The following is a 17,495-nucleotide window of genomic DNA, read 5'->3' as shown; positions in this document are numbered from 1 at the left end:
CAGAAATATCACCTGCCAGGCTGACAGAAGTCCATCCTATTTATGGATGAATGACCCTTCACTAGACTGCTGGCTTTTCTAACAAGCCTAACAGCACTACAAATCTAAACACATAAACATGTTTAAAAAAAAGGGCAAAACAAAAATCAAGGCATTGGAGTTGTGGATTAAGCCAAAACCTTTGACTCGAGAAGATATCAACATTCTCCAGATTTTGAGACAAACAGACTAGGATGAACATAGACTGAAAACTCATTAATAGTATTATTACTTGACTGAAACGAAAAAGGAGCTAAGGTAATTCACATCAAAGCTGGAATTACAACCTGAACAAGGTCACCTCAAACTAAAACATAACCTCTGGTCAGGAACAGCTACTGATGACACTCTGCCTTGGCTCTCCATTAGCAGAAGAGCCTCTGTGAAAACCTCTCCAGCAAATTGCATAGTAAGACTCATATATCTGGCAGACCATAACGATGGGTAAAGAGTGCACAACTCCAGACTGATAAACATCAGAAAATCCATTTTAATACTTTGTTGCTGTGCATAAGCATTTCTAGTTAGTCCTGCTTACCACATGACACCTTTACCTAGTCATTGTATCTCATTATGTAAGTAATCTGCACCATATTCTCCAGCCACTCCAGTTTCAGAAGGTGTTCAATCTTTCATAGTGCAGAATCCCCACCCATCAGAGTCTCTTGTTACACCTCCAGTTCCAAAAAACCACTATGGATACTTTTGTAAAACTACCAATTCATGCTGACCTAGAAAATAAAACAAAGAGCATACCTGACTTACCTTACTTGGCATGTGCTATGTTCTCATCACTTACCATATCATTGCAACAAGCTTTCTTGGGAACACTGGTCTTTACCCTATCTCTCAGCACAGATAACTCTGTGTCCTGCTGCACCAATGCAGAAGGGTCAGTATTTCCTTCAGTTAAGATTTCAGACTTGCGTTTTATAAACAGAGAAGAAGGAAAAATGCTGTTTTTCACTTAACATTTTCAGGGGCGAAAACTGACAATTCCAAAAATTGAACTTATTTCAAGTTACTGCTTAAGAAAAAAAAAAAACAAACAGGTCCCTGCAACACTTAAACCAAGTGGCTCATTCTAGCCTTTATTAGAATAATTACAACTAAAAGAAACATGGCACTTACATTTTCACAGCAGGACAAGCATCGTAGGAAATAATGGACTACAAAGCTATAGCAATACAGTGGAAAAAAGATAAAATTAAATAAACCAAAACAAAGCTTGCTGCAGACATTACAGCTTCTTCTACGTGGAAACCACAGCTTACAGGACAGCAGAGTGCAATGCGGAGGCAGCAACAGCATCTTTCTACGCTCAGAGAACTGGGGGACTGTCACCCCAAATATGGTATCACCTAATTGTGTCCTAAGCCAGAGTGAAAGCAGAAGGTGGGGAAATGAAGGTGGGTTATTCATTTGGTTCACAGTCCTGCTCAGTTCCCTTCTTCCAGCACAGCAGGCAGTTGATTGCCTCTGTTCAGACAATGGCTGCACAGTCACTGAGCCATCTGGGCCTCCATTGCCTGCACTGTCCATTCTGGGGCTGTCTGACTTATCTTCTCCAGCAGGTTGTTAACCTGGAAACACAGTGACTGAATCTGCTTGTCCCAAGTTGGCAAAGCTTCACGAGCTGAAAAAACAAAAAACAAACAAAAAAACCCCCAAACCATACAAAACAAAGTAAGTCTTAGCAATTCCCTTGCCTTTTCAACTGCAATCTTTTCTTCTGCCACTGCCCTCACCTACCTCACAGAGGAAGACTTCCTTGCAGGTACATCATGCTCATTTCTGTATTCAAAAGCTACAATGATTTTGGCTGTCTGTTAACAACCCTAACTCCTGCACTGCAAAGTATAATTGAACAGAGAACTTCCTGGTGAACCTGTTCCAAGGAGACTGATGGAATAAATTCACACTTCCCTGTGGGTAAGGAAACGCACAGTAGGGAGGGTGGGTGAAGTGTGGTCCTCCATTAAGGGAAACCCTGCCACCTCCTGGTCACAGCAAGACGCAGCAAGCTCACTTCAGACGGAAGATATTAAGAAACTTAATTTCCTTATCCTGTAAGGCACCAACTCAAAAAGCTCACTCTGAACGGTGCTAAAAAATATAAATTACTGTGGTCGAACTTACTCTCAAAATGAACAATTCCATCAATCTGATCAATGAATCCATTCATGCGACCCTCAGTTATCATCTGAGAAGCTATCTTTTCTGCCTGAAACAACGAAGGGAGAAAGATGTTAAAACTTCTTCCATTCTGAAAGAAGTTAAAAATTATTAAAACTTAATAGTCCTTATGGGTTTTTCAACATCTCCACACATTGGGAGGGGGACACCTACAGACAACACTAATTATGAAATGATTAGACATACTACCAGTGGCATCTAACTCCACTATTGTTCATTTCACATCATGTACCTTTCCTTCTCATAAGATGCGCTAGATATTTAACCTTCCTCATAATATGGAATATTTAATTATTTCCTAATATTGAACTAATTTTCCTAATATTTACCACATCTATTTTCTCATGTCTCTGATGTTCTGTGTTTTTACAAAAGATGTAGAAAACTGATACCTTAGCTGCAGGGATCTCTAGTAATGCTCCAAGCTCTTCAAAAGTAATGTTGTTGTACAGTTTGCTCGCAGATAGTAAGTTGTGTTCAATAACAGCTCTGTCCAGGATACTGGAACCTTAGGTGTTAGATGAGAAAAAAAACCCATTACTATATGATTGAAATACTTGGTTTATATTGTAGAGCAGATGGAAAATGCTTTTTTTCCCCAAGGGTTACATGTGCAGAAGGTCCAGATGCATCTGCCTTGCATCAGTGTTATGCTACGCAGGAGAAATTGAACAAAAAGAAATGGATGGCATGTGGTTGATTTTAAGATAGGTAGCTTACACCCTTTTATTTAATTTCTAGAATAATCAAGTGGAGCCCTTGGTTTTGCTACAAGACTCAACACCTGAACTGAGGAAGTTTGACCTCCTGTGATCAGTTCCTAGCTTGCCAAACGGAAAGACCATTGCTTTTTTTTTATTCATTACAGCTCTTAGAGGTACAATTAACCTCTCTCTTACTGTGCTTGTATGGTGATAAGCCCTCATCTAATTTGGCTCTTCTTGATTTAACAATTTAACTCATTTGCCCCTTAACCTCTAGTTGAAGATAAGCACATTATTAAATACCAACTAACCTGCATTCTTTAACTTATACAGACAAACAGTACAGGTTATAAATGAACAACAAATTGACCCAAGGAAAGGACTGCAGTTTATTGTTAGTAAGTACCTTTAACCACTTTTCACCTCTGCAGTTACACAGTTGTTTATTTGTCCTTAATCAACGAGTATTGTTCACTAGGAAGGTTTTCCTGATTAAGAGACATTTCATGCTTTTGCATTTTTCCACTTCAATATTCTTCTAATTTAGAAAATTGAGACCAGTGTGTTTAGGATTCCAGTGAAGTCATTACTTCACATTATTTCTCACTGTTCAGAGGTTCCAGGAAGAACAGGGCTAATAAGATGTCAGTGAGATGGATCAGAAACCAATTTGGAGACAGTGTGAGGTCCAAGTCATCCCCTCACTATCTGTCATCTTTCTGTCAAGTAAGGAAGCAGTTCAAATAAATTTATCATCCGCACAGACCATTTACAGCCTACGTGCATGCCACGTGTTTCTAGGCATCCTATTTATAACAGTGTCTTAGAACTGGAGAAGCTCAAAAGGACAGAGACTCAAAGTATGAGGCAAGGTTAGAAATACTGGGAGGCTGTCAGTGAAGAGGACTGTACAGGGACAGAGAAACAAGACTTTACAAGTTTCCTTCTAGAAGAGTATTTCAAAACCTTAACAGCCAATCAGAAAGACGAACTGTGGCTAAGAAGCTTTACTATTAAACTATACTCATAAGGGTAACATGCTGGGAAATAACTTTATAATAATCATACAAGCAATACTAAACTCTTTTCCATCACGCTTCTTGACTGCATTGGGCAAATCTAACTCTCGTGGATGAACACCTAGCATTACAAGGCTTTAAAGAAATACGTACCATCAGCTGTAGTTGCTTTCTGGTGAGGCATTAGCATAGCTGCAAACTCTTGCAGTTGATTGCCACGGATAATTCTGTCGAGATACATTTTCTCCAAGATCCCATAGGCTGCAAGCTGCTGGCATCTCTCATCCTTGAAGAGTGTAGCAAGCATACGAGAACGCTGTTGTCCTAGAGGAGTTAACAAGAACCTTCATAAATGATCACCAAAGCATTGAGTATTTAGAGGTAAACAACAGAAAGTTATCATCTTTTTTTCTCAATACATGCAATTAACCAACAAAGCTCTACCAAAAAAGGAACTCAGCTGTGTTGAGTTCCGAAACACTGTTTGCCACTGACTATCTTTTGCATCTTTAGCCAAGATGCCACCTTATCACTGGCAAAGACAGAGAATTAATCCAACTCTGAGGTAACAGCATGCCAACAGGTAATTTTGACACCATGTTCACAATTTTGGATTCCTCACCAAATCTTAGTGAACAAGATCCCTCCCCACAAGTAATGCACAAGCTGATTTGCTTTGGAGGATATGAAATACCTATGTCGGGTCTTTTAAACAAAAAAGTAACATGTATTTTACCTGCTGATGCCAAAATAGTACAATGCAAAGCATGCTTCAATGCCTCCAGTCGCTCAGTTTCATGGACTATGCTCTTATAGGAGAGCTCATTGTATCTTTGGGCAGCCTCAATGAACTTTCTTCTGTAATCAAGAACGCGAGCATAGCAAACCTAGAAATAAAGTATCTCTCGGAAAAAGAAAGCTAACAGGGGTGGCTGCATAATATAGGTGTGTATAAACTGCCACATTATCAAGTGTCAACTCCTCTAAATATTGCTGTATTGCATCCTAGGGAAATCTGTGTCTTTGAACAATTAGCTTGACTTGTAAAGCCCTTGCTAAAGAATCATGGAAAGCAATTGAAAGGGCATTTCCCAGCACTATTCACATGTTAAACACTGCAAATGTCTAAACGCCAGAAACTAAAGAAATTAAATATTGTACAGCTGATATTGTACTCATGTAAGCTTCCCTTTCACTACTGACATTGACAGCTAGCACTTAGGTAGCAATTTATATGTTTCAAGTGTTTGCTTTTCCCTTTCAACACTGTAACAGCATCTGATATTTCTTCTCTCCCTTCCTTTGTGCTTTTCTAATGCTTACAGAAAATATTTACACTTTCAACTGAGTGCACCCTTTAAAACATAGCATGGGGGAAGGAAAAAAGAAAAGGGAAAATCAACAAACCAAAACCACCACACCCCGAGTTACAGCTCACGGCACATCTGCTTTGTGTTGTAGAATTTTAAACGCCACCACACTTGATTGGTACTGTCACACTATAGTTATTACTGCTCATCCCAGTTACTAAAATGGTTTGAGAAATCAGCGTATCAACTATGTACATAGTAAACCCACAAATAAGAAGAAAGGTCAGCAGTTACTTTATTACTTGAGACTTAAAGGTACTTTTATGGATGGGACTTTACTATTTAATTACTGTTGGGGAGGGGACTTTCATTGTCCCTAATATTGGACGTGTCTTTTTTCCCCTCTTAGATTTACAGACAAAGGTGGAGGCAATATTTTCAACAATATTTCGGATATTTTGAAACCTAAGTTCTACTTTCAATCAGTAAAGCTGGCATTTAAGGAACTTTACAGACTTATCTCCAAATCATAAGGAATGACCTGTTTAATTATTGCTAAGATGTGGCGCTCAAGCTCCCAAAACCATTTAGAAGCTTTTCCCCTTATCTCTTTTCTCATTATGAAAGTTTTAGTGGCATTGCAGAAAAATATCTCAATGTGGAACCATCTCCCTTTAGAAAGAGAAAGCAATAAAGCAAGTTAGACAACCTTATAATGGATTTGCAGCTGTTCGTTAGTTGATTCATTCTGAAGCAAGGAAGCTCGATTAATATAAGCTTCTGCTTGAACGGGGTCATCATCCTCCAGATACAGCCTGGCAATTTTCAGGTAGGTCTCCAGTTTATAATCTACATTGTATTGTCTGTAGAGAAAGAGAAAAGCAAGCGCTCAGAGTTCCTCCACAACTATTCTTGCTCTTAGCTGTTCTAAACATACATTATGATTCTTAAGCACTTGGCTATGTTTGCTTTACTCTGCTTTCTTCTTCCCTAACACCAAAATTAGTGCTGTCTGTTCAGGGTAAGGAAATTTGAGATGAATGCCAATATAGAACTGGCTCCTACAAACACCAGTAGAATAATGCTGTCCACCAAGACACAAATGTACACTCTAATAATCTGGTTTTAGTGGACTGGAAGTTTTCCATAAGTGGTGAGCCACTCGAGTTAAGAAGCAAACTTGCAGTGGAACAAATAGGTGCTAAATAGGCAAAACCTACAGCAATTCCTTCTACATGCATACAGAGAAAGAGGATAGAAAGGACAGCCAGAGAAAAGTAACAGCAAGGGTTCAAGACTTAAAAAAAAAACCAAAACACAAAACCACAAACAAACAAAACCCCACAAAAAAACTCAACTGTATTTGTTAATATCCAATTTCAAACTCTGTCTTCATTTTGAACTATAAAGTTGAACACGTGGAAGAACTGCCACCTTTCAAGAACCTTTCAATATCCTTAGAAGCATTTTTGTAAAATACTATCAAAAAGGCTGTTACCAACAAGACTAATAAATAGTGCAAAACTTCTGGTGCAGTATTTTTACCCACTAAACTGTTTACCGTAATGTACAGTCATCAAGCTATACTTTTGTCATCTGGCAGTAGTTCTGGCCTGAACTACTGAAACTCTGGGAAAATATGCAACCCCAAAATTCTCACTTGCTGGTCTAGTTAAGTATAAAGGGAGCAAGTATACCTAACAACACAGAACTGCGTCTAGCACAGTACTTACTTTTGCCCTGTTTCCAAAGGGATCCCCACCAATACTTGTGCTGCATTTCTCCAGTCTTCTTCTTTCTCATAGATTGACGCAAGATGTTGCCTTATTGAAGCGACCTAAACAATCATAAAATCAATAGCAAACACTATAAAAGCTGAATGGTTCTGTATTAACTTTCACAGTATTTGTTCTTGTTCATAAATCCCCTCAACTGATACCCCAGCTTCACAGACACAGCAACCTGCACGCACGCAAATCTTCCCACACACGGAGTCCTGCGTGGGACTCCTGGATCAAGCTTTAATACCAAGCTTTTTAAATATAAGTGCTGATTTGAAGAATTTCCACTTAAGCTTGTGACAAGATAAAAGGATTTTATCTTCAGGGAGCTATTGCTAGTAGTAACCTTTTATAAAGCTTTTAAAAAGATGAAACGAGGCTTTCAAGAACCAGAGATTCACAAGATTCACAAGCCATTTCTCACAGTTATACCTCTTATCATGCCTGTGAGATATGAATGAGGTGAACTATGATTAGATCCTAATGCAGAAACTTCTACTTTGTAGAGCAGCTGTCAGCAGGTAAAATATCAGTGCTTACAATCTGGGTTTTATAAGCAGAAGTGTGGTTAAAACACCAAATCATCTGATGCCTTGGATTTAATTTATGCATAATCATTATAACATAAAGGCAAGCATGTTCAGTGAAGACTTAGAGTAAAAGCTGCTTAAAAAGACAAAAGATAAAGAGAAGCAAACACAAGTCATTGCGGAAACTGCCTTGCTTTTCTTCTCAAATACTAGATCCTAAAGGCTTTTTATATAAGCATCTTCCATAAGAACTCTCAGATGATGGTGTATACTCGTACAACAAAACCAAGAGCTGAACTGAAAAAGAACTGCAGCACATTCAGTAGTTAACTAGAATTGGGACTTCAAGAAAACATTTTTTCCTGGTAAAATGATTATGGCTAAAATACACACACACACAGAGATATTTATTTTGAAACAAAAGCTATTTGTCAAGATGCTTCTCTCTTTACATCACCTGTCTGTTCCATTAGTTGGGTAAAATGCAATACAATGAGTACCAGTCTGTCTCTCAACAGTACCTCCAGTAGCTCAAGTATTGTTCCATTGTAAGAAGTCATTTTCTGGTAGTGGAGGAATTACATGCCCAGCATCCTGATGAAGAGACAAAGTCCATATTCTTTGCAGTCCTAAATACTCTCTGCATTTAGCTCAGGTTTTGCATGTACAGGAACACAAAATTGGACTCCAAGTACGAGTATCTGTTTTGAGCAGCTTTTTTAAAGACTTGAAATAGTCAACAGATAAGGGAAAAAAAACCCAAAGCCAAGCCCGCAAACCAAAAACCCATCATTGATCTCACCTGCTCTTCAAATGAAATAACTCTAGGCTGTATCTTTTCCAAGGTGAAGTGGTAAATTTCTTTGGCGGTGCTGTCAGGAAGACTTGGAAGATGGGTACAGAAATCTGTCAGTAGCTGACGTGAGATCACTAGACTGACATTCTCGTTCACCACTGGTTCAGAGACGCATAGAAGAAAAACACAAGGTGGATACAATGCTTGTCAGTGCCTTCACTGTAATTGATCATTTGCTTTTATACTGAATTTGAATATTTCAAGTTTTAAAATCTGTATCCAAGTGAAGGGGTTTTTTTTCTTTGTTTTTAAAGGGTGAATTTTTTCCTCTCAGAAACAGTTTGCTTACAATAGAGGTCACCAGAGTTCTAACCCCTGACAGGTAATAATTAATTTCTCACTTTGATTTATAGTTTAGAGAGATGTTTCATTCTGAATCACTGTTCTCAGTTGCTGAAACTTCTTGGACAAGGTAAACGTTTAGGCTGAATTTCACTAAGTTTTATTCTCAACTTAAAACAATTACAACAGGTATAATTTATAGAGGTATTCAATAAGCCACACATCCAATACAACACAAAAAAACCCTAACCATTTCTTCTTGACAGTTTTTCAAACTAACTTGAGACAGGGGAAGAAGGGAATTGTTAGTTTAAATACCACTTGGCATCCAGTATCAATTTTAGCTTTCAACAGAGACTACTTTATGTTTTCACCTTCCAACAGTCACACTGACAGGTTGGAAAGTTATAATAACTTACAAAGCTTACAAGTCCATTCTCCCTTAACTTCTGAATGTGGCAATGATGGTTCCTCTTCTAGTTGTGTTTGAGTTCCAATAGGACCAAAAAGTCATATATTTACGTAGCCTCACGTAGAGCTAACAAATATGGAATCCCATAGACCTCTGGCCTTCATTCATTGTGCAACCTATTATACCAGATGCACTTACTTGCTTCTACGAAAGCTTTCAAAGCTTCAAGTTGTTCTACACCCGACAGCTGAATGGCTTTTTCCAATATTTGACGATATCTGTCCACAGATTAAAAATATAATAAATTAAAAAAATCACTCATAGGGCATATTTTTCACTAACAAGTTCTGTTTCTCTGCTTATTTTCTATGTCAGAGTCCTACTTTTGCTTGTATTTTCTATACCTTTCAGGTGGCAATTTTCCAAAGTGTTTGTGCTCAAATGTCAGGAATATTCACCTGGAATTGGTATCTGGCTCTTTTTAAATCCCAGGACTAGATGCTCAGATAACATAGCTCATCATTTTGTTATCTGTGAATATATGTGCAATTTTGAAGGTTAAAAAAAAAAAAAATCATGTCCCTAAGATAGTGCACAGAAAAAGTAATGAAAACTATATCACTCATGGATTAAGATTAATAAAGTTAGTCAAACATTCAAAATGCCATATTCAATGAGAATGAGAAACAGTGTTGGGAGCGGGAGGTAAATAGTATGTTACAGCCACTTGACATGAGCACAGGCCCAGACCATGCATTTTTAAGTGCCTCTTCATGCAAAAATAGCAACTCCAGTTTTCATGCTTCATAAAGCAAATTAAACTTTGCCTTGGCCATAACCTCAGTGTGTGCAATACTGATGAAGTACTGCATTCACACTGAAGCCACATTTTGAGGAGAACATTTCCAAGTTTTTACATTAAACCTGTAAAAGTGAAGCAACTCCTCTAGAAAATAAGCAACTGGACTAGGACTTGAAGAATATCAGTTGACTGATTGACATCTGACTGAACCCTCGGGGGAGAGAAAATCTATGTGACGCATTGCACTGTAAGTAGCTCAAACCCCAAGGTTTACCATCCAAAATACCCACTTATATGAAACACCCATTTATATGAAAATAATAATAATGGAGTTACTGACATATCTACAGCAGTCGAGGAAGATAAATTCCCCGACCTATCAATTTCGCGCAGCCGACGGGCAGGCAGCCGAATTCTGAGGGGCGGCAGGCAAACACGAGGGAACTACGGCGAAGGGCTAAGGCCCCGCGAGGGAGCCTGCGCTAGGACACCACCAGCACAGAGTAAGCCATCGTTAGAAAGGAAAAAGAAATAAAAAATGACAGAATCATGAGGTGAAATCTTTTTTTCTTTCTTCTTTTTATTTAAAGGAGCGCGGCCCTTGGACAAGAGCCTCCTCGCCCGCCCAGGGCCTGGCAGACCCTCATCACCCCCGCAACGGCCGTAACCCCAAAGGCCGCTCACCCGCCTCACCCCGCCATGGGGAGGCCGGCGCCGGTACTCACTTGCCCGCCAGGTCCTTGTGAGAGCCGCTGGAGTTCATCAGCTGCGCCAGGTCCTGCCTCACTGCGGCCGCCATCTTCCCCGACCCGCCGCTATCGCCCTCGCGCGCGCCGCAGACCTCCTCGTACCATAGAGCAGAGGCACCGGCAGGCTAGAGGGGCCGCCGCACGGCGGGGTCACGTGGCAGGGAGCGTCCGCGCACGCAGAGCCCGGCCGCCGGGATAAAGCTCGGGCGGGCCCCACGCACCTTCCCCCGGGGCCGCAGGGTGGCACATATAGAGCTGTATACGTAGATAATCGCGCGTGGCGTGTGCGCATATCGGCAGCCTCAACACGGGGCAAGGCTGGATCCTCCTGGAGTGGCGCGCGCGGCCCCGGAAGCGGGCGGCCCGGCGTGGGTGGGGCGGGCCCGGAAGCGCGGGGCGGGGCGGGGCGCGCGGGGCGCTGCGCCGGCGGTTGCTAGGGCGCCGCAGCGCAGTATTATGGGATGCGGCGGGGGAATGGCGCGGGGCGCGTGATTTTGAACAAACACGGCGGCTTCGTCGCGGGCGCTGCCGCCGCCGCGGCCGCCGGGCGCGGTAGCGGAGGGGAGGGGGCCGGCGGGGGCGCGAGGCGCGGAGGGCGTGCAGCGACGGCGGCGGTGGAGAGAGGCATCAATAGCGGCAGTGGAGGAGGAGGAGGAGGAAGAGCAAGAGCGCCCGCCCGCCCGGTGAGTGCGAGGGGCGGGAAAGCGGCGGCGGGAAGACGAAGAAAGAGGTGTGGGCACGGCCCCGCTGGCGGGGAGGGAGCGGTGGAGCCCTGACAGCCGCCTCCTACCGGGAAGGCACAGGCCCGGCCCCGCTGGACGCGCTCCCCGCCGCGGGGCGGGCTCTCGGGCGGCCCCGTCGACCTCCCTGGGCTTGTGGGGACAGCCGTCCTGGTCTCCTCTCCGCTGCAGGAGATGCCCCCTTGGCGGGTCTCTTCACCGCTGCTTACTGAGATCAGCTGCGCCCGAAGCTGCAGCGGAGCGGTGGGGGGCCGGCGGCGAGGCTTCCTTCTCCGACCGGGTGTCTGTGCGGGACCCGCCGCCGCCCCATTCCCTGCCGGTCCGGAAGCAGTTGGGGTTTGGTGGCGGGGCAGCTCGGCGGCGGACGCCCGGCGGGGGGGCGGGGTGCCCGGGCGACGCGGCGGGGGCAGGTGTGGCGGGGGCGGGCCGCGGGGGGCGGTGGTGACGGGGTGAAAATGGCGGATCTTTCGAAATACGGTGGCGGCTGCTGACGGAGCCCGGTGACTCCCGGCCGCCCCCGCGCCGCCCGCCGATGAGGTGAGGCCCTGGGGGGCGCGCGGGGGTAACGGTCCCGGGGGGGCGGCCCTTGCTGGCGTCGCGCGATGCCAACAGTCGCGGCCGCTGGGGCTCGCCTCTCTGGGCCTGGGGCCGGTGGGGTCTGGCTCCTATGGTCCACGAGACACCGGATCGGGCGGTGGGGAGCCCTCGGGGCCGGGCGGTCCCGGGCCCCTGGCTGTGGCGGCGGCGGGACGCGGTGGCGGCTGACTCAGGCCCGGGGACGCTCTCCTCGCCAAACTTGCCAGCGTGGGCCGCCGGAGGAGACCGGGCTGCCCCCTGAGGACGTGCCGGGGCCGCGCCAGACTTGGTCCGAGGTGAGAACGTCCTGCCTTTGTCTGCGGGGATGTTTGCTCGGGCTCTGCCCTGCAGAGCGGGGTGCGGTGAAAACGGCATAGGGTGTTTTCCAACTTCCTTAACTTGCCCAAGTGCGAGGGTGTACCTGTGCCTTCAACGTGCTGCTGCACGGCTGTGGACAGCCTCTGAGTTCGAAGTGAATTTAGCTGGACCATCTTTTGGGATAGTCCCAGCTTCTGTCTTCATCTTGAAGATGAGCTCTTGCTCATTACAAGGTATATTGGAGGTCAGAATGTTATTAGTTATTTGTGGCCTTGACTTTGAAGCACATCGTGTCCTAATTACGTAACATTTGGTATGGAGGTTTTGAATTCTGGAAAGCACTGCGGTATTGAGAGCATGTGAAATTGTCCACTGGAACATAGTGTGAACAGGAGGAAAGCTCTCAGACTTCAGATTTCAAGTGAAGAAGGAACAGATACGTAAATGATCTTTGATTAGGTTCATCCTTCTGAACAGTTGCTTGAAATATGTTACAGTTATTGTAGAAAATACTGACTGTAGAAAAATAGCTCAGAATATTCTTTGCAATGTTTACATAAAGCTGGCAATAATAGGCAATGCCTTGTGGTGTGTGGTTAGCTTATTCACAATAACTTTTTGGCTTGTTGGAGGCAAGAATAATAGTGGGTTATCAGCTGAGAATATTTCTTCTGTCAGGGGAATCCTTTAGTAAAATAAAATGCATTAGACTTGTCTTTTTTATTCCCCAAGATGTCCAGTTTACATACGCATCAGCAAGTGGTAACTGTTGGTTACATGCCTTGTACAGACTGTATCAACCTCCAGAGAGATGTATGGCTGTATTGCTCTGTAGGCCAAGCACTCTTAAAGGCTGGCCTGGAGTGTATGTTAGAAAATACAGCCCAGCTTCTCTAGTGGGTTAAAAAGGTACTTCATGCTTGGTGTAATGCGGTAAGTTTCAAAAGCTTGTTATGCAAGGTTGATTGTTCAGATTATGTATCAAGAACTATCCGCTGTTGTTTGGTTTGCTTATACTTCTGAGATGTCCAAGCTCAGATGGTTTGTAACTGAATGCTCGGAACGGTTCAGCTAGAATTCTCAAAAAGCTGGAATTCTCAAAAAGCTCAAAAATTCTCAAAACTGGTTTCAGGTTGAACGTCTGCTAACCACAGGTAAATTTGAAGTGTAGCAATGAAGAGCGCTGTCAGATTTCAGCCTTAGACATTGTTATCTTGTACGTTGGGATATCTTTTATTTTAGGTTTTGAAAAGCGGTCAGAGCCCCTTAGATTCTTTTCCCTTACACTTGTTTGAAAAATATTTTGTGGGGGAAAAAAGGTAAGGTAGATTGGGGGGGGAGGGGGGGTGTTTTGATTTCTGCTTCAGCAACGAACTGTGCTTCTTTATCTGTTGCTTGGTCTGCTTGTGCTTTTGTTCCCTTCCTGTGCTATAGAGGTAGTGCTTTTTTACTTTACGTGCTGTTAGAAGCACATCTTAATGTCCTATAGAATTTGTATACTACAATGGTGGGATTCATAACAACTACCTAGGAGACAAACTCATGGTGGTTGTTGGTTTGTGGGGTTTTTTTTATTCTTAGCTGTAGGAGCACCCAATGAGAAGTGGAAAACATTTCTTGAACTCTTGATTTGTATTTTGCCAGGCCTTACATTTGAATAGCTTGGTTTCCTCAGTTGCTTAGAAAACTGGTAAGCAGCATGTGGCTTTCAGTACAGCCTGTGAATAGGCTTGCTCACTTGACAACATTAGAAAACATAGAAGTTTTTCTTGCACGAGAAGGAGACTGCTGGAATAATTCCTTGATCAGTGATGGGGGCGCATAGCTACATGATGCGAGAGATTCAGGTTTCTCATGTTCCCTTACTAGCTGTCCCAAGGCCCTGAAGTCTCTTTTGATTGCCCTAGGACTTCGTGTTGCAGCTTCGTCGCCCCTCACATGGAAGAGCAGTAGAGGGTAATAGTCCGAGGCCCGTACCAGGCTAGGGAGTATCCTAGTGATATCCTTCACCCGGGCCCTGGGGAGGCAGCAGACTTCCCTAAGAGGAGGGTCCCCTTAGAAGGGAGTTGCCCACAACTATAACCCGTCTTCTCTTCCTTGTGCGGGTGGTGTTGATACGAGAGGTACGCTTTTCTGACCTAGGCGACACCTCTGGTGTCGATGGACTGTCATCCCCATCCTCCATTGACTGGCCTTCCACCTCCAGGGCCTCATACCTGTTGTACAGAGGCACCTGGGAAGACGAGGTGGGCAAGGAGGGCGTTCACCTGCTGCCACGAGCGTGGACTCGCCTCCATTCACTCTTTTCCTTTGAGCTGCTGCCTTCAGCCTGGTGGGGGGGATACAGGATCCCCTTGATTGTGGGTTTTTACTGGTAGCTGCTGCTCCTGTTCCTGTCTCAGGGGAGGCAGAGCATAGCACCACCAGTCTATCTTTCTCAGCCAATGCTCTTTCCATGCTGCTTCTTCCTTCTTCCATGCTTCCCCTTTTCTTGTGCTTTGTAAGCACTTAAGCAGCTACGTGTAGACCACAGTTAAAGACTGATCTGCATTAAAACTAACCTGACTTTTGTTCCAGGTTGGAGTAAATCTACTTAAAATGGCCTGACGTAGTCTAGTGTTCTGCCACCACCGAAAGAGTTGGTTGTACTCTTCCCCTTCCCTCTGTGCAGGGAGTATAAATGCTGACCTGGGAGGGGAGGGAGGAGGTTCCTGGGTTTCCCCAGCCCCCTGACTCAGCTGGATTGTTGGCTGTGGTGCTATTCCTTGGTGCCGTTCTGGTGCTCATAGACCTTGAACTGAGCTATCTCAGCACACTGACCCACCAGAATTTACTCGCTACTTTGTGGAGTAGTTTTCTTCCTGGGTTGAGCACTAGCATCAGCAGCATAGAGAAAAGCAGGGCTGTGACAGCCCACAGTTTGGTTTGGATGGCTAGCTTTAACCCAGCGCGGTTCCTTCATCTGGGCTGCCCTTGCAGCTATATAAATGTTTGCTAGTACAAGGAGGAGGGAAAATGTTTGTATGGAAATGAATAGAGAGATGCCAAAGGAGGACGGGAGAGCTTTAGCAGTAATGCTGGCTTAATACGAATTGGAGTATAAGGAAAGTAATGCTGGCTGGTGACGTGCACACAGTGGTCAAAGTAGCAAAGGATGCTATTTGAAATAACAGTGCAATAAAGATATTTCTAGAATGTTTTTCACAGTAAATCCTAAAAAAATGTAGCAGGTGCTTGTTTTGTTAGTATGTAATTACCAGTTTGTTGACAGATAAGGTTTTTCAGCTGTTGGTTTTCCTTTTAAAATTATAATGGAAGCTTAAATTACCCAGAACTTGCCAAGGGAAGAAGGATCTCCTCATAACTGGTATGTGGGCAAGTGGTTGGTTTCTTTGGGTTTTTTTTCCTCCAGCCATTCTTATAAAGAAAACAGCTAGCACCTCTATTATAAACATGGCAGTGGTGACAAGAAGTTAATCTTTCTTTCCATGGTGGGGGAGAAACCCCACCAAAACAAAACTTAACTGTGTAATATAAACCTCTCATGTCCATATAACTTGGTAACTGTTACTTTAAACACATAGGAGTTGCTAATTTGTGTACCTTGCCCATTCCTCTGATACGCTGCACATAGTTGTATGTATGGTGTGTCATGTAGGGAGTGTTCACTTAACAGAATGTGGAGTAATGGGAAGGGAACAGTGTGCATTGGTTGAATGAATTATGGTTGCCTTGGGAACTATTTTGAATTTTTCGACTATAGATGGTTAAATTTGTGGTGAAGAACACCTGATATTTTCTTAGTATTCCTTATAACCGGTGAAAAAAGACTGGATACTTACACTAGTTATGTATTCAACGTTTGATAAGGAGTAAGGTTGAGGTTTTTTCCTTGCTATGGTTTGCCATTGGTATTGTATTTGATAAATCTAGAACCATGATCTGTTGGGAAGCATGCAGGCAAACTGCCCCCATAGCTTGTCTTCTGTAGAGAATGGGAAGAAGAATGGAAATTATTTTGTCTGTGTTCCACATCCATATTTTGTTACTGTGTTAAAATGATTTGCTTTCACTCTGCTGTTACATATGCAAACATGGTGAGTTTGCCCTCTTTGATGATTAATTTTTCCACTTACCTTTGTTAATCATAGCTTTCTTATGGATTAATCTTTTTTTTGTTTCATGACATGTATTTTTTTAAGGAAATCTCTAGCTCAGTAAGCTTAAACAAAAGACACTCTGTTGAAAAGATGCAGTGCCGAGTGATTTTGTAATTCTTTGCTTTACAACAAAACAAACCTTTCAATCTTAGAGACAAAACGTGGAGTGTCAGAGAGAGTAAGAAAATGGGGAATGTGTAAAATGAATGACACCATTTTACCTGTTATTGAAATAGTAGCAAAATTGAAGGATGGCAATTAATTAGGAGAATTGTAGTACAGTAAGATTGCCTATGTGCAGTTGTGGTCTTTCATTTGATATGCCAGCAGTACGGGTGAATCTTGCGTATACATGTGCTTCTGTGAAGGCTTTTCTAGCAAATGAGAGAAAACATGTCCAGTGTCATGAGTTTCTTAAGAATTGCATTTCCTATGTTTTTGTGCCATTGATCTTTGTGAATGTCAGTTGCCTGGAATAGCTGATGTGTGCTTGCATGTACTTGGCAAAAAGGAATGGGAGAACGCAGCAACCAAGGAAATGAACTAGCATGTTCTTTATTTTGTTTTGGTTATAAAATGACCCAATAAAATTATTTGTTTCTCTAAGATTTTTTTTTTACCTTTGAAATCAACTTAGGCAAACAAGTGACCTTCATGTTCTTAACTGTAGCTTGTTTCTGCTTTGCATCGGTAGGTGTTCTACGTCACTTGCACTAGCAAGCAGTCAAGAATCTGTGGGAACTACGAGCCTTGTGTTTTTATGTAGTGTATTCAGTCTTTTCTTGAAATAAGTTTCTTCTGTTTGCTGAGTTAATGTGTGGAACATTAAATGAAGAGTGTTTTTTTCCACTTGCAAAGAATAGTTCTGGTGCCATGCTGTGAACTGGCCACAGCAGAGGGACCAACAAGGCTGTTAGTCACTTTAGCACCTACAATGATATTAGCAAAGGTTGTCACTTCTGTTTCCTGTGAAGAAAAAAATTAACAACTGCATATGAGCTATGGATTTCTCCCAGCAGAA

The 17,495-nt window shown here is 43.2% G+C and overlaps 2 protein-coding genes across 6 annotated transcripts in view; one reads left to right on the top strand and one right to left on the bottom strand.

Moving 5' to 3' along the window:
• Positions 1–1,099: 1,099 nt before the first annotated feature.
• On the bottom strand, positions 1,100–11,126 carry COPS4 (COP9 signalosome subunit 4). The gene is made up of 10 exons (XM_072863473.1): positions 10,657–11,126; positions 9,328–9,407; positions 8,382–8,533; positions 7,002–7,105; positions 5,978–6,131; positions 4,695–4,845; positions 4,112–4,282; positions 2,628–2,743; positions 2,179–2,263; positions 1,100–1,675 (listed from the first exon to the last, which is right to left on the bottom strand). The coding sequence occupies exons 1-10, from the start codon at positions 10,728–10,730 to the stop codon at positions 1,542–1,544; spliced, it is 1,221 nt and encodes a 406-aa protein (XP_072719574.1). The 5' UTR covers positions 10,731–11,126; the 3' UTR covers positions 1,100–1,541.
• A 95-nt stretch (positions 11,127–11,221) lies between these two features.
• Positions 11,222–17,495, top strand: part of LIN54 (lin-54 DREAM MuvB core complex component) — a 40,669-nt gene continuing 34,395 nt past the window's right edge. For 2 of the 5 annotated variants that reach the window (XM_072863472.1, XM_072863468.1), the window contains exon 1: positions 11,222–11,363. The gene's annotated coding sequence lies outside the window, so the exon portion shown is untranslated. The other 3 variants (XM_072863471.1, XM_072863470.1, XM_072863469.1) reach the window with 3 other exon arrangements.

The sequence above is a fragment of the Ciconia boyciana genome, chromosome 5 (genome assembly GCF_034638445.1).
Source record: "Ciconia boyciana chromosome 5, ASM3463844v1, whole genome shotgun sequence".
Taxonomy (NCBI): domain Eukaryota; kingdom Metazoa; phylum Chordata; class Aves; order Ciconiiformes; family Ciconiidae; genus Ciconia; species Ciconia boyciana.
This window is presented reverse-complemented; position numbering and strand designations above follow the sequence as displayed.

Excerpts from the sequence above, each read along its gene's own strand:
- COPS4 (XM_072863473.1), bottom strand. The coding sequence starts at position 10,730 with ATGGCGGCCGCAGTGAGGCAGGACCTGGCGCAGCTGATGAACTCCAGC. Across the intron at positions 7,106-8,381 it reads TTATTTCATTTGAAGAGCAG|GTCGCTTCAATAAGGCAACA; the intron begins GTGAGATCAATG and ends ATGATTGTTTAG. Across the intron at positions 4,283-4,694 it reads TACTATTTTGGCATCAGCAG|GACAACAGCGTTCTCGTATG; the intron begins GTAAAATACATG and ends TAACTCCTCTAG.